The sequence below is a fragment of the Anastrepha obliqua genome, chromosome 3 (assembly GCF_027943255.1).
Source record: "Anastrepha obliqua isolate idAnaObli1 chromosome 3, idAnaObli1_1.0, whole genome shotgun sequence".
NCBI classification, from domain to species: domain Eukaryota; kingdom Metazoa; phylum Arthropoda; class Insecta; order Diptera; family Tephritidae; genus Anastrepha; species Anastrepha obliqua.
Window position 1 is genome coordinate 118,987,703 of NC_072894.1, and position 17,960 is coordinate 119,005,662.

General features: G+C 37.2%; 1 protein-coding gene across 3 annotated transcripts in view; it reads left to right on the forward strand.

The window, feature by feature from the left end:
- Window positions 1–17,960, forward strand: part of LOC129240113 (unconventional myosin IC) — a 122,255-nt gene that overhangs the window by 72,214 nt on the left and 32,081 nt on the right. For 2 of the 3 annotated variants that reach the window (XM_054875637.1, XM_054875636.1), the window contains exon 2: window positions 4,219–4,244. Coding sequence is in view for 1 of the 3 variants with exons in the window: in XM_054875635.1 (XP_054731610.1) it covers window positions 15,455–15,462 (8 nt within the window). In the remaining 2 variants the exon portion in view is untranslated. Of the gene's footprint in view, window positions 1–4,218; window positions 4,245–14,884; window positions 15,463–17,960 lie in introns of those variants that run through there. The other variant, XM_054875635.1, reaches the window with a different exon arrangement.

Sequence of the window (17,960 nt, forward strand, 5' to 3'; positions counted from 1 at the left end):
CATTGTTTAAATAAGGCGAAGAAACGTTGAGTACTTTTCGCTTCACCTAATATTTGCCCACACACCACAAATTTGAGGATAAGCTTGTTATACGAGTGTTGCGCTCGTCTCTTTTATTAATTAAAGTAACAAATGACTGTTTATAGTTAGAATTCCCACATCAGAATGTCCTACAAATGGGTAGTGGCATTTAATGAGACACTTTTTCATAGTTTGCATGCGCTCAAAAGCTGGCCATTGTCTCCCGCGGGCCGGCTGTTCCCATTTTTTTTTTTGTAAATTTCTTTAAGCAAAAAGGAATATTATTTTAAATATTTACATACATATGTGTGTATTTTTTATTACTCGCGGTAGTACCTATTAGTGTCTAGTGGCGGCTGTCTACATCCTGGCAGTCTGGCAGTAGTCGCCTTTCCATTCTGAAATTTACGACTCTGGAACAAAAAGGAAAATTTAATTATTATTTATTTGGCTTAAGGATGATAAGTATCTCCAGTTTAATTATCGTTTTTAATATTTATTTTAATTCTTTTGTATAATCACCACACTGGGGAAACGTTTAACTTTTTAATTTAGTCTTGAAAATTCAATTCCAGTTTAATCATGGTCAAAAATCATGCGATAACTATTATTTTGAATAAATTGTTTTTTAGAAAAATAAAAAAAAAAAACAATATATATTTTTATTCATAATGAAAAAAACTAAGAAAAATTTCGTAGTTGTAACATTGTAAAAAATATTTGTAAGCCGGAGTAGTTTCTTTTTTCATACAACTAATACAGGGAACGTTGCTAATCGAAACAACAGACTATTACTAACTTCAAAGTTAAGGGGACAGATACCTGTAAACTGCCATATTTTCCCTGATTTTCATTAAAATTATTTAAAATGAAGAAGTCAATATATTTTTTTCAAAATTTACATACAGTTTATTTATACATTAAAATAATATAAATGTTTTTTTTTATTTTAATCACTTAAATGGCAGAGGTACACTCAATTCTTCCAGGAGGGGGGCTTCTCAATCGGCGGGCATTGTAGCATCGGCGTCAGTGGCCTGAATACAAAAAACCAAAAATTTTTTTGTTTATTAATGTCATAATTTCTATATGAATTAAAAAAAACTATTTTTGCTTCGAAAAAATTATTTTTTCCAAAAATTTTCGAATTGTAAATTCACATAGAAAGTAATATCATAAAAAAGATGTGTGCAAAATTTCAGAGAGATCGGTCAATAACTTTTCGAGTTATCGTGTACGCCAATTCCAAAAATATAGTTTTGAGAAAAATGCCTCTAAAGTTTGAATATATGAAAATTTTTCTCCCAGCGCTCGAACGCAAAGAATAGAGTCGACACGGTTGACGACCTATAATGTAAGAAATACTTAAATTGACGTTCTAAAAATTTGGTGACATGTTCTTAAAGGATTATATTAACATTTTATGAAAAAATCGAAATTTTACAGGTATCTGTCTGCTTAACACATTTCATTTCCTAAATTATAGTGTTTTTATTTTTTATTAAAGACATATACATTTTTTCCACTAGCGGTCGTCCCTCGGTAGGCAATGTCAAATCTGGCATAGACCTATGTAATGAGGAAGATGGAACGCCACTCTGAAGTAATGCGAAAGGGGTTCCATAGTGGGCGACGGTTCCAAGCGAAGGGAAACTTTTTAGTCTCCGGACATACCAGCTTTTGACGACAGCTTTGATTATGCAATCTTAACCCAATGCGATCTCTGTCTTACTGCTTCCTTAGCCAAGATGCGACAGAGTCTTTTTGTCGGTAGATTAGGTTAGGTTAGGTTGGAATGATTGCCCAAGGAATGAGCACACTTGGACGAAGATATGTGGATTCGTCCTTTGTGATACCATTATGAAGGAGGTGAGGTGAAAGAGAAAAACCGATGGGGTGCCAGGAGAGGACGGGGAGAGGTGGTGGTGGGATGGTTAGGACGGTGGGTTTAGAACGATAATTGTGCTGCATTTGCGTCAACTGCCCCAGCGCTCCCGATCCACACGTGGCCAAAAGGATTTCGCGACCTTACAAGTTGTGTAAAGGCCCAACGCTCGCTGAGTTGGGGCGAAGCCCATCTTTCCAGGAGCAGGCCGCAGGTATTCAAGGGGATCCCAATTCTCTCCCTTCGCGGCGAAATCAACTCACATGTTCCTTGTCTGGCCAACTTATCCGACTCACAATTTCCGGCAATGTCTCTGTGACCAGGAACCCAGATGAGACTTAAGTCAAAGAATTCGGACACATTCGAAAGAAAGGCCAGGCATTACCTGACCAGTTTCGAATGCAGCGTCATTGACCCGAGGGGTCTAATTGCCGCTTGGCTGTCGGAGGTTCACTAACCTGAATTTAAATCTGATGGGGAGCTCCTCGCGAAAAACTCCTCCGCCAACCTTTTCTTTCAACTTCGATTCATCCGTGAACAAGTTCACCAGGCCCTGTCCCTAAGTGTAGCCCCCCGTCCACTCTTCCCTTGATGGAATATGAGTGGAGAAAGTTCCGGTTGTTCTAAGCGAGGGTGTATTATACATTGTTCCGTTGACAGAAGGATGAACTCGAAGTTTCTAACGATGCTTGAGAGGCCTACAGCCCGAACCCCTCACTGTGAGTGCTGTACATGCAGCGGCAATTCTGCCTGCAATGTCTACGGGTTACACATTTAGTCGTTCGAGGCGCCCCACTGATTCCAATGAGTGCCGACCTGCCGGTAGACTAAGTCAGCGTACAATAAAATTCATACGTGTATAGAGAGTATTGAAAAACTGGGGTGACAATCCTCTTTCTAGATGGAGCGTATAGTCTGACGTGTTTGGAGGTAGAAAATTTAACTTTTTTGGAAAGAATCGCACAAGTTTCTCTACTGGGTCATATCTATCAACACCCCATATCTGAGCACCGTGAAACTTTATCGACCTCGACGCAGCGTAGAAAGTTTTCAATTTTTTGGAAATATTTATCCTCGGATTGTTTATGTATTTCAGCCATTTTGCCTTTATGGCAAGTACATTCTCTGAAAACCATAACTTTAGATTTAATCAGTTTTAGATTTAAATTCTCAACTAGCACTGAAAATATTATATATCAGTCCGAGAGTTGAGAGTTTAATAAGCATTTAAGTAGTGAATTCAAACGTATTTATCGTCCTGATAAAGAGAGCTGAGCTGTAATTTTGCAGGTGCGTTCAGAAAACAGCACTAAATTTTTTTTTTCATAAACTTGAAAAAACTCAAATTCTTGCAACAGAATACAAAAACTTGCGTACCTTCATATGCTCAAAGTCACTTTCCTCTGTGCGAATTTCAATTCAATGATGCTTTCCTTTATATGTGAATTCGGTAGATAGACTTACATATTGAATTGCTTTAAAATTTTGGGGCGGGTCGATTTAAAAATCGCTCATTGCTCTGTGAAAATCGTATTCTGCCGAAGGAACCATACCTCTAAAACGAATTCTGATGTCCCCCAATTTGGGTCGAACCAAAAATCCCATTTTGGCCCATTTAGAGTGCTCCAATCGAGTCCAAATGTATGACCGACCCCCACTAACTTTGGACGGCCGATCCACCCATGCCAGTGGTACAGCCCTTGGAACTCCCCTGGGGGGTTCCCCATACAATAATTTCAAAATATCACCATTTTTGGCCTTTACATGAGAAAAGAAACTAAAAAGTTCGACCCAAATTGAGGGACATCAGAATTCCTTTTAGAGGCAAGGTTCCTTCGGCAAAGTTTCTTATTTTGATCCCTAGAATATGATTTTCACAGAGCAATGGGCGATTTTTTTGCCTCCCCACAAAAAATACTAAAAGTTCGACCCAAATTGAGGGACATCAGAATTCCTTTTAGAGGCATGGTTCCTTCGGCAAAGTTTCTTATTTTGATCCCTAGAATATGATTTTCACAGAGCAATGGGCGATTTTTTTACCTCCCCACAAATCGACCCGGCCTACTATACATCCTTCGTTAATAAATCTATCTACTCATATTCATATTTATACTAAAAATAGTAAATGAAATTGAGCTGATTACACGAACTCTCGCTCTCTATGAAAACAGACTATGGTATAAAAATCCATTTGTGCCATTATTGCAGTCAGTCAAAAATAAAACCTTTTCAATGTTAAGTTTCATATAACATTTCAACAAATAAAATTAAATATAAAATTTCAACAATTTCTGTTTTTCTGCTCTTTGTAGGCCTCTGCGGAAGTATACATTTGAAGGTAAGCGCTAATTGATTGATAATGATTTTTATAAATACATACATACATACATGCGAATATAACCGTACATACAAACTCACTTAACGTTTCTCTATCAGACCGTTAAATACTATTTTAGTGTTAACAGTCATTAACCATTACAAAAAAATCCATTCATATATTATATAAAATTTAATCAAACGAAGTATTTGTGCAAATCCGAAGTTGCCCTTTTTTGCATTACATTAACATTAAATCTGTATGTTTGCGAAAATATTTAACACACGCATATACGAGTATCTGAAAGTATTCGATGTGGTACCAGCTGCTGGTGGCAGAGGAAGAGGAAGGCTTACTCTGCGTTGAAAAGATCAGGTGGAGAAGGACTTGGCTTCGCTTGCTGTGTGCAACTGGCGCCGGTTAGCACGAGAAAGAAACGAAGCGCTTTGCTAAACTCGGCCAAAATCGCGTAAGCGGTTAACGCACCAATTAAGAAGAATATACGAATATACCGTCAGCGTCAAACAACCGTCAGCGTGTACCTACATATTGATAAGTGTTGACTTTTTATTTGTGATTTCAATTATTTTTTTTATAAAAATATAGCTCATTCTACAACAACTACTATATACAGCAAAGTTTCGAATTCTGTACAAAATTTTAAAAGATTCGGCGAAATTTCATCAAAATTTCAAATTTTTTTAGACAAAGTTTGGGTGTGCACTTTTATAGATCATGAAATTTTGTTATAATAAAGTGCAAGTTTGAAGTGATAAAAAATCACGCTAATTTTTGAAAATTGTTTTCTGCTGACGGTGTTGGGTGTTTTCTTCCGTATAAAAAAATGTCGAGTGGACGTTAAATGTAGAAAATCCGAAAAAAATTCTCAAAAATCAGCAAAACTTGTCAATATGTGGTGTGCACTTTATTTTGACGCTGGCTGTCCATATCTAAGCATAGGTATTTTATATTAGCGCCTCAAGTCTAGGGATGAAAAATATTTTATATATTCATAAATATAAATAAAATGCAGTATTTTTGCTTTGAAATTGTTCGAATGAAATTTGAGAGTAGGTACTAAAAGTGCTTTTTTCCATCGAAAATGTTTAATTTAATTTGTACCCATTAGTAGTTGTATCATTTATTCTGGTATTTTTCAACGCGCCGATTGAATAGACGCAATGATTGATTATTTTGCATTGAGGTGTTTTCAGATTATTTTATATGTATGTAGTCATTTGAGTTACACATATGTACATATAGGTATATATGTATATATAAGTAATGCGTTTTTCAGTAAGAGCGCTTCAACTTTTTTTTTGAATAAAACACAAACGGTTTGACTTTTTTAACTATTTTTTTTTTATTATCGAGTTTGAACATATACATTTAAGTATGAAACTCGATTTCTTTTGCATGACCACCGCGTGCACGTTTTACGAAGTCCAATCGTTGAACCCAATTTTCGACCAGTCTTTTGCATAAATCGGCTGAAATTCCAGCAACTTCGCGTTCAATATTGGCTCTGAGCTCACAAATCGTCGCCGGCTTGTTACTGTAGACCAATGACTTCACATAACCCCAAAACGGGACGGCTTGTTAAATGGACCGTAAAATAGCCGTAATGCTCTTAAAGTAGCAGCAACAGAACGATTATTTTCATAAAAAATTTGCACGATTTGCAATCGTTGCTCAAGTGTGTAGCATTCCATGATGAAATGTATACTAATGAAGTTTACAAATGACAAGCGAAAAATAAAAAATATTGCGTCGTTCGCCCTCCTTATCGGAAAAAAGTTGAAGCGCACCTATTGAAGAACGCTTTATATGCAAGTATGTGCCAAAAATAGAAGCTTAAGAGCCTAAATTAAAAGTAAAGCTATGAAATATACATTTACATATCACTCTTGTCTTCAAATGATTTTTCACCCTAAATTGGCAGAAAAAACAATCGTTATTAAGTAAGATTTCTCAAATACTACTTTGTTTTGTTTATTGTGTATATGCAAGTTTTATTATTACCCGAGAATTTATGACCATGAAATAAATATCAATAGCTATTTTCATGTTTGCAGCTGTATATGTTCTCTGTAATTCTTATTCTTAACATTCTTATGTTAATTAACATTTCGCTGTTACGTGCTCACTTTACGCATAGCCTAGTTGTAGGCAATGATTTTTTGTGTACCAACGATGGCGATGGATGATTGAGTGAGCATTGATATTCTTTAGTAGCGAGGTTTAGAAATGTTTCACTTGTATAAGTGCACGTACATAAGTACATACATATGTACATCATAAGTCTACGCTCCTTTGTGGGATAACATGAAATAAGTTTTTAAGTTTTGAACTCTATTTGGTAATGAAATCTATTGAGAGTTTTTACGCGTGTCATATTTTCAAATTTGTAATAAAATGTAATGAAATTTTTTGAAATTTTAAAAAGGCGTGCCAAGAAGCACGGAGAGAATGGTGACTCCTAAAACACTCAAACTAAAAAGCCCATCGTATTCGAAGCTCTGGGAAGTAAAAGGGTTAATAATCAAGGAAGAAAGGAGAGAAGTAAAACAAAGTAAGGGATAGAATGGAGACAGATACAGAGATAGCTAATCCTGTGAGAATTTCCCAGATTCTTTGGCAAATCTAAAAATATCCTGCAGATTGAGAGAACCATTTTTACTCATTCTCATGACATCGGAATTCAATATTCGTAGCCTTGCTCTAGCAAAGACAGGACACTCACAGAGCAAATGCTCAGTGCTATCCGCCATCTGTAGGCAAGACAGAAAAAATCGGGTCCTCAATGATTCCAATGGTGATCATATGCTAACTCCATGAGTTGTGTCTTGTAATAATACCGACCCTCAATCGAAAGTCTTTTCTACCAAGTTTTAGAAGAAATTCCGACAGTTTTCTGTTCGGGCTTGTCACAAAATACTTTACAGTTCTGCACCATCGCTCTTTATGTAAATTACATACATAATCGCTGATTCAATTCATGATTATTGTAGAACTGATTCCGATTATTGGCTCTGGTCCCTGTGGGGTAACCGCTGATACGCAGTTAGCCAATTGATCGGCAATTTCATTTCGTTGAACACCCCGGTGTCCTGGAACCCATATAAGTACAAGCTTATTCCGTCTTGCTAACAGAATTAAGCTTCCTCTTACATTCATGAACAATCTTTGAAGCTTGCTTTGCGTTCTCCAAGGCCTTCAGTGCAGCCTGACTCCCACTAAGGGCACCAATCTGTTTTCCGCTCCATCTCCTCTAATTATCCATTCTGCTACTTTGAGTTGCCGCCCCTCCCATAACAATAAAATGCAATACTGAATGTTATTTTGTGACTTGTGATTGGATTGAAAAAAAAGAGGTTGTCTGTAAAGTCGGTTTACTGACGATAGTTTAACGTGATAACGTCATAAGAAAATACTGATTGAATGGTTGCATTTTTCAAAAGAAAATTTTAATTTTATTTGTTTGATAGATATTTTGTATGGATATAGAGAATGAGGTAACATTAACTTACTTAACATAACATAACATAACATAACATAACATAACATAACATAACATAACATAACATAACATAACATAACATAACATAACATAACATAACATAACATAACATAACATAACATAACATAACATAACATAACATAACATAACATAACATAACATAACATAACATAACATAACATAACATAACATAACATAACATAACATAACATAACATATCATAACATAACATAACATAACATAACATAACATAACATAACATAACATAACATAACATAACATAACGTAACATACCATAACATAACATAACATAACATAACAAAACATAACATAACATAACATAACATAACATAACATATCATAACATAACAAAACATAACATAACATAACATAACATAACATAACATAACATAACATAACATAACATAACATATCATAACATAACATAACATGCTGTTCAAGCAAGGTAACGACGCATTTTTTGGTGCGTGCAGCCGGCTACATAGAATTATAAGACGTTATCACGTCAAAAAATAATAATAACATTAAAACAACAGGTATTATTAACAAACTTGGTTTTATTTTAAATTCTTCAAGTAAATCAAATTAATAATAATCAATAAGAAGGCATATGCAAATACAAATACGTGAATTTATATATGTACATATGCGCATATACATACATATATACGCTCACTTAAGTAGGAGAGAGCAAGATGTCGAACGTTGCCGTTCGTTTGCTTTGTTCGTTCCGCGCTTTCGCTTGCAGTTCATTCAAGGTAACGGCAATGAGCAAGGTAGCGACAATTGAGCAAGGTAACGGCAATGAGCAAGGTAACACTAATGAGCAAGGTAACGACACATTTTTTCGTGCGTGCGGCCTGTTAAATCGAATTATAAGACGTTATCACGTCAAAAAAAAAGTTTTTGAAATAATTTTTTTTCTTTTTAACTAATATAAGCGCATTAAATTTATTAATTGTTATTTTAGAACACACCATTTAACAAATAAATAATAGATTTCATTTGAAACGTAAAAGTGAAGTACACTAAAAGTCCACACTCATTTATAAAAAAAATTAAAATACATTTTCAAAAAACTCTCAAAAAATATGCACGTTTTTAGTAGTTTGTTGGGTACCCACGACATTGCAATACTTCCTTAAGCCTATTGAGCATAGAATTTACCAAGTTGGTAGTTTTTCGACTGTAATTTTCTCCCACTCCTCTCACAAAACATCTTTCAAGACCTCTTTGCGGGTTGTGGAGGTGTTTTCAATAGTTTGGGTGCATTATTGAGAAACCATAACTTTTATTTCTGAGCCGAATGTTTGGAGTGGTTGTCTTGTTGAAAGCAATATTCATTTCATAACTCCAGCATTTCGGTGTCTTGCTTTAAATTTTGTCTTAAAATATGCATATAACATGCACTGTTGAATCAATAAACTGCGGTTTTCACACCACCAGCTGCCATACATCTTTCCCACCATCAGCCCACCACCACAATATTTCACTGTTGGTAATAAATTTTCTTTATGCAGCGCCATACCAAATTTTCTCCACATATTTTTTTCTTTGTTCCCAAAAATGCAAAAGTTGCTTTCATCCGAAAAATTAACCCGTTTTCAAAATTCGGGAGGATTGTGCATAAGCTCATTTTCAAAAGCTATTCCTTTTTGTCTATTTAATAGGGAAAGATATGACTTCTTCCTAGGAACTCTTCCATGATTGCCGGATTTTTTTTATGACTCTTCTGTCAGTTGAACTCCTAATATATTTTTGAAACGTAATCGTAAAAGGAAGCGAGATACCGGTCACTTTGATTCTAATGTTTGGGTATATCTATAAGTAGTTATATCTCGTCGAAAACCGCATATAATCACTGTTCTTGTAAGCTCAAGAAAGCTAATAAAGCTAATGCGCAAATTTGGCAAAATGTTTTGATAGCTGGCATGTAGAGTAAATTCGTACAAATGAGGAGTTGAGATGTTTTTGATTAATGTCTTTGAATAACAAAGTGCGTATTATTAATACTACTATCTAAAATTTGCTTGTATGTATTTTTGCGGCATGTATGACTTAGCAAAATTGTTCACATCTCACATAAACTCCGACTACATCATTGGATGTGTCCTACTTTTACTTGATTGAGAAATTGCAATTACTCGTAATCTTTAAACGAATTCTATAAAGTCTGTCCCGATTCGATTAAGCGCGTTAAGTCAATATTTTAATAATAGAAAATGTATATATGCACATATGAAAATGTTAATATGTCATTGCATACAAATGTATGACTAATTTTGTGCACTTTTGAAAGAATTTTTTTTTTTTTTTTTGAAGTAGCCCAAGGTTAACAATGCGGATTGGTCAAATAAATGGTTTACTAACGGGCCAAAAGATATTTTTAATTGATTAAACAGGAATATACAATATTTAGCACATCGGCAAATTATTTGTGATTCAAGCCTAAGGAAGCTATCAGAAAATCCAAAAGAGGTCTTAGGTTTTTTTTTAGAGAAATCCAGAAGGCAAAGGAGAGGTAGGTCACCATCGTCAAACTGGATCGTTGTGTCATGAAGTGTTTTTAACATACCCGTATAGCAGACATGCTTAGGTCCAAACCCTGACTGCAGTGGGAACAATAAATTACTTTCCTTCACAAATGATGAAATTCGCCTTGCCATCAGTGGCTCGTACACCTTTGAAGAGACTAGTAAAATGCTTATGGACCTACAATTACTAATGTTGGTACAGCAATGATGGCAGCCTTTTTTATACTGCTAAAAGACGTGAATATCTTAAAGTGCCCACAATCAATGGCAGCCTAAGTTTCACAAATTTCAAGTATACGAGGCTTGCCTTTCGCATTTTGCGCCCAGAATGAAAACACAGTAAAATAATAATGAAAATGGCTTTATTGTTTTATTTTTGTATTATTTGTTTTTTGTATTTGTATTATTATTGTATTCTCCTTGAAAGTCGGTACACTTCTTCATTCGCTTGAATCAATTTTCAAATCGCTCTTGCCACTCTGAAGTCGATACCTCCAAAAGGAGCTGTTTAAAGGCTTCAACAGCTTCTTCAGACGTTTATATTACATTTTATTTTTGAGATGTTCGGAAACAAAAATAAATACAGGGTTTGATTGAAAAGTAATGAGCCTTCCCGCGCGGAGCGTCTGCCAAGCGATCAACCGAATCGGCTGGTGGGGGAAAATGATCGTTGGACCTTTCCCTTCCACTAGAAACCGGTCCCAGTTCACTGGCAACAGCGCCTGAAAGCTGAAGGGGAGGCGTTTCGACTCCATCGAGGCGATCCAAAAAACTGTGACAGCCGAATTGAACGCGATTTCGGCGGATGAGTTTAAAAAATGTTTCCTGCAGTGGAAGGACCGCTACCAGCGGTGTATTCACGTTCAAGGGTCCTATTTTGAAGAATATTAGTTGTATAAGCCAAAAGGTTTAATAAAACTGTTTAAAAAAATAAAGCTCATTACTTTTCAATCAAACCCTGTAATTAGCTATCAAAGGCTGTAAGGCGGATAACTGATTAATTCGATCTTTTGAGTACTCTCTCGTGTGAGCCAGTACGCTCACATTATCTCGCTGAAAAGTGATTCATCCTCGGCGGTTGGTTTCCTTAATCTCTGAAAACTTCTGGCAAACAAACAACTGTTTTAAGTTTCTATACTGGTACAGTTGCGAGATGACCACAGAAAACAGGTTTACGATGTCCTAGAGGTAATTTGAACCACCGCGTCTAATTTTCTTCAATATTTCCTCACACCAATTGACATGAGTCCGAGTACTTTTTTGGGTAATTGTCAAATTATGCGTTATCCAGCGAGATTAAATCTTCTTGACGACAAAATGTTCATGCAATATCGAATATATGCTGGTATCACTAATTCTCAAGGATGCCTCTATCTCGCGATATGTCCCATGACGATCTTTCGTCATCAATTCACGCACTGCATCTATTGTTTGTTGGACAAAAAAACTGTGTTTGGACGGACTTAACGAAATTCATCATCGTGTACTCGTTGTACCAGAGTTTCACAGTGGCTAAAAATGCTGCGGAATGGTATTGAAATCTAAAGACATCTCAAAAAATTTGCTTTGTCGGTGATCTATTGCTTCATGCCAAAAAAGGTAATTCAGTAACAGGAAAAAGATACCTATGGAGGACAAAGAAGTATCACACCTCCTGTCATCAAATTAATCGGCGCACTCACGTATCGGCACCCACGTCACTGTTGACAATTATGATTTTGAGGTTGTAAGAGACTTAGTTTATCCAGAAACCAGCATTAACACCGATAACAATGCAAGCCTTGAAATCCAACGCAGAATCGCTCCTACCAACAAGTGCAACTTTGGACTAAATAGGCAATTGAGTAGTAAAGTCTTTCCTCGACGAACAAAACTAACACTCCACAAGGTTCTCATTATGGCCGTCCTATCATATGGCGCAGAATCTTAGGCGCTGACAATATCCGAAGAGGCGTCCCTTAGAATATTTGAGAGCAAATTTTGCGGAAGACTTTTGAACCTTGGCACGTTGATGACAGCGAATATCGCAGGCGATGGAACAATGAGCTGTATGAGCTTTACAACGACATAAACAAAGTACAGGAAATAGAGATCCAGTGGCTTCGTTGGATGGGTCATGATTCAAACGCTTCGAATGGATACAAACGCTTCGGCTCTGAAAGTATTCGATGCGGTACCAGCTGGTAGTAGTAGAGAAAGAGGAAGGAGAAGGACTTAGCTTGCCTTGGTGTTTCCAACTGGTGCCGGTTAGCACGAATAAGAAACAACTGACGCGCTATGTTAAACTAGGTCAAAATCGCTCAAGCAGCTACCACGCCAATCAAGTTCTGGATCAAGTCGGTCTATATCACGCAAGCCAACAGTTGATGGACCACAGAATCCACTTGTAAGGTTACTAGATAGGTCTAGTCTAGAAGGAAGCCTAGACTCCTCATCCCTCTAGACCTGCCTTTTACTACTACTGTAGTTGGTATCATCACCGGACCCAATGTGTGGCCACAAGGCGGGTTATGTTAAGCTCCACCAATGTCGCTGAAACTGTTATAACGCCAATCAGGAAGAAGAAGATATACCGTTTAATGGGGCATATGTAAGCAATTAAAAAAAATCTAACAGTGATCGCCCCTTGGCTAGCAGTGATGGCTATGCGAATACTTTTCTGCTAAGGGTTTTTCCATGCTTAGGGCGAGTTTAGAAACTCGGCCTAGGTAAATAAGTATGTAGCGATGTAGAAGTGACAGACGGTGTATAATCCAGTTCACTTAGACTGTTGTCGATCCATTGTGATACCATAGTAACAGTAGTAGTTACTTGGCCTAACATCGCATACAAAGTTGTATGCACCAATGAACTACAGAAATGGGAGAATTAAAAATTGTGCCATTCTTAAAACATTTGCTGGTACAACTTGGTTATACATTATGCTGTGCATAATTTTGTGTTTATTTGATAGCAACGGCCTTCAAATAATTAAAAGATAACTTAATGTTTATTTTTAGTTGCTAAGCAAATTGTACCAACATCAAATGATTCACAATGAAAATATGTGCATATGTATAGGGTGTTTTTTTTAGAGGTTAGGTTTTCAAGTTGGCACTACTTTTTTCGTAGATGGTCTTTTTGACAGCCGCATTTATGCTCAATTTGGTTTGCCATTTCATAATGAATAGACTTACACCTGAACAACGTTTGCAAATCGTGCAAATTTATTACGAAAATAATGGTTCGGTTCGCGCGACGCATCGAAGAAAATTTTGTTCAGCGATGAAGCTCACTTTTGGTTGAATGGGTATTTCAATAAGCAAAATTGTCGCATTTGGAGTGAACATAATCCACAAGCCATTGCTGAGACGCCGTTACATCCTCAAAAAGTCACTGTTTGGTGTGCTCTATGGGCAGAGGGAATCATTGGCCCATATTTCTTTAAAAATGGAGCCGGCCATAATGTTACAGTCAATGGAGAGCGCTATAGAGCCATGATTAATGACTTTTTCGTACCTGACTTGGACGATGTTGATGTGGACGACCTTTGGTTCCAACAAAACGGCGCTACATGCCATACAGCCAACGCAACAATCGATTTATTGAAGGAAACTTTTGGTGAGCGCATTATCTCGCGCCGTGGACCTGTGGCGTGGCCTCCAAGATCGTGCGATATAACACCGCTGGACTATTTCTTGTGGGGCTATGTGAAGTCGTTTGTCTACGCAGATAAGCCCGAGACGATTGACGCCTTGGAAGAGAATATTCGGCGCGTTATTGCTGACATATGGCCCCAATTGCTGCAAAAAGTGGTCGAAAATTGGGCCTCTCGGCTAGAATTTATTCGAGCCAGCCGCGGCGGCCACTTGCCCGAAATCATTTTTAAAACATAATGGCAAACCTTTATCTTTATAATAAAGCTGAATTCTTGGCCATAACATTAAATTATATACGTTTTATTTCATCTTGAAAACCTAACCTCTAAATAAAACACCCTTTACATATGTATATACATACATACGTACAAATTTGAAAATTTTTCTCATTACAATTTGTTCGTACAACCATTGCATGGTTGTTGTATTAAAGTATATTTAGCGCATATTTATGCATATAAATCAATTAGCGTACTTGCCCGCCTCAATCATACATTGATGTATGGGCATATGTATGTATGTATGTACAATTTCGCCGGAACAGCGGTGTGGTGACGTGAGTTGTTGGACCAAAACTGAACTTGAATTCACAACAAAAACATCGAAGTAAACAACGTATTTAGCACACTGATAACAAAAATTGTGCGCGCATTGGATGACTGCTGGGCTGCCAGCTCCAAACCACACTCCAAATGTTCGTATGTCACATACACTTATAATTTCCGTTCCCCAGGCGTGTGATCGCTTGTGGCACGGTATGCAGTTACCATCCAGCCACCAGAGACAGAGCGTCGCTAAATAGTACGAATATTGGCAAATTTATTGTACATAAATAAACACAAACTATTTATTTTGCCGCATTGCCTTACAACAAGTTTACTCATAGACAAACATTGTTAACAAAAAAAAAAAAAAAAAGAAAAACCCGCGCCTTATCAGTGACATCTCAATAGACGAGTCAATTTGTTTGGCTTTCCCGCGCACTGCCATCGAATCAATTAAATGTTCTCCATACCTACCCGCATACGCAGTACCAAATCTAACGAGTAACCTGTGTTATGGACGCTTTATGCAGAATTTCTATCAGCTCATACCTACTTCAATATTTTATCTAATCACAGTTATTGTGCTAATAAAAAACGCAAAGACAAAAACTGAGCAAAAATTAGAAATAAGTAATAAAGTTGGAAAATAATAAAGAGACGCAGAATAATCAGCCGGTTCAGAGATAAAATATGCTATGTTGTAAGAGTGAAAAACGTTAACTGAATGATTCTGCTACTCGAGGCACCTTAATCGCGAACACTTCGATTCAGTTCGATCCGTGTGGTGAAAGAGTGGATGCGAGCGCCTGGATAACGCGTAACACAGTGTGCACACAAAGGAGTATTACCAAAATCATTGAGAGTGTTTTAAAAGTGTATGAATAGCTCGCACTAAGAGCAGTTGTGGCTTGAAAAAAAAGGATTTCATATTTTGACGCTAATACACGAACGGTGCAAATAAACCGAGAAAAAAATGGCAAGGTATACAAAATGAAAAAGAAGAGTTAAAAATGTTAACTTTTAAATACATAGGTGATTGCGATAACAGAGATTTTAACGTTGAATACTACACACAAGAATTGAGCCTTTCTTTTAACTGTATTCCTGTAATCATGTTATGCCATTTTTTACAGGAAAAACACCCCAATAGGCCCTAAATTGTGGGTTTTTGCGGCATTTTGCCATAGTAAGAGGCTGATAAGACAACATGTAGATATTTTGTGGCTAATTTTTTCGTAAAAAAATTGCGTAATAAAAATCAGATAATAGAAGTGATCGCTGAATTCTTGTTTGGAGAATGAAGGGAATAGAAAACACATGCAAATCACAACACCGCGATGGTCAATTGAACCAAACTCCTCAGTATAGTCGTAGCTATACATAAAAGTAGCAGACTTGTGGGAGTTATCGTGCCTCGTGAGTCTGGGTAAATCTTACCCGGCGGGCTGTAGTGTGTGCAATAAGGAATATGGAGTTCTGCAATAGTATTCCTATCTCTCCACCAGCAACTGAGTTAGTTAGTATAGTTAATTTGCACCATGTTAAAATTCCTCATGCCTGCACATCCGTAGCTTTGGAGAAATTAGAGTAGTGGGGTGGGCCAAAGTTTTTCTTAAAATTGATGAAATGCTAAATAAGCAGCAATGATCGAAGTGCGTTTACTTGCAATAAAAGAAAAAAAAAACAAGCAATTGAATACAAAATGTGTATCTTTCGATCAAAAACAATACATAAATACATTTATATATAAAGGGTGATCAATTTAGAGGTATCGGGTTTTAAAAAATAATTAATTGAAATAAAACAACGAAAATTCAAATTGATTGGGCAATCTTTATTATTTTTGTATAGAACTGTTCATGAAATTTATTTTTTAAAGATTGGCTTTTAAATGTTGGCCGTAACTGCGCCGCAATTCGGCCATCCGTAAACTCCAATTTTGAATGACCCGCTGAAGGACTTCGGTCGGTATCTCGTGAATAACTTTGGTAATGTTGGCTTCCAGTGCCTCAATCGAAGCTGGTTTGGAGCACTTAACATTTAGACTTTATATACCCCCACAAATAAAAGTCCAATGGTTTGATATGTTGTTGTTGTTGTTGAGGTGGTTGAACATTTCTGAGCTGAAAATGCTCCTAATTAGTGACCAGCACCGTTTTACTACCACCATCTCGTGTGAAGATGATGTTGTTATTTTTTTTTGTCTTTTTTTTTCTTTGTTTTTTTTTTTGTTTTGTCTCCAAGTCAGATCCATTTAGTGAGGTCCAAGTATAGTAGCAAATCCTTTATCTCTATGTCTGAGATTTCTTTAATTTGCTGTAAGAAAGGCTTACCGAAGGATCGGAGTCGTGCCCTGGCTAGTCCCGGACATTCACATAAATAGTGGAACAGACTTTCCTTCGCCCCTTCCGCTTGACAGCTTCTACAGATGGGATTGAAGGGTAGATAGAGTCTAGCTGCATGATCCCCTACTTTTCAATGTCCTGTAAGGGTTGCAGTGATACGTGAAATGTTTGGCCGAGAACATCCTAGCAGGTCATTCGTCCTTTGGATTTTGTATGAAGGCCATGTGTTTTTTGTTGTAATACATGTAGGTATTTGCTTCCATCTTCTTTCGGCTAAAGCATGATAGTGTGAAGCAATGGATGCTTTTAGTGTGTTCAGTGGGGTGGAGACTACCACCGCCTCTGCTATGTCTAGTGTCGAGCCCTTTCTTGCTAGCTCATCCGCTATCTCATTGCCCCTTATGTTCCTGTGACCGGGAACCCATATCAGGGTAATTTCAAGCCAATGGCTGAGCAGTTTCAGCTCCTCTCTACACTGTAGGACCAGTTTGGATGAAATGTAGTTGGAGTCTAAGGCCTTAATAGCTGCTTGACTGTCTGAGAAGATAGCTACTCTTGCACCAACTTCCTTGTAGAGTTCTAGGGATTTGCATGCTTCTCTGATCGCTAAAAGTTCTGCCTGGAACACGGTAGCATAATCAGGAAGACGAATTGATTGAGATAGGTTGAGTGGCTCCGAATGGAAGCCAGCTCCCACACCACAGCTCATCTTAGAACCATCAGTATAAATTTCGATATCGTGTCTTCCAATCACCTCTCCTTTGCTCCACTCGGCTCTCGGTGGAAAGCGTACCGTAAAGCCTTTCTTGAAGTTGAGGTCGGGGACTGTGTAGTCTGATCCGTTTTTGAGCAGCGGGGGTCCCTGCAGGAGGATCTTACTGTGACCGTACGGCCTTGTTGTCCAGTTTCCTATGTCTCTGAGTCTCACCGCGCTGCAAGTAGCTATTGTTTTAATGTGTAAATGGTTTGATATCACTCGTTCATGGTGGCCAACCCTCTGGTCCTAGGCTAGAGATAAAATGCTCACCGAAACGACAACGCAGTTAATCCATTCTTTCACGGGCTGTATGGCTAGTAGCGCCGTCTTGCTGGAACCGAATGTTGTGGAGCTTCAATTTTCGACATCAAAAAGTC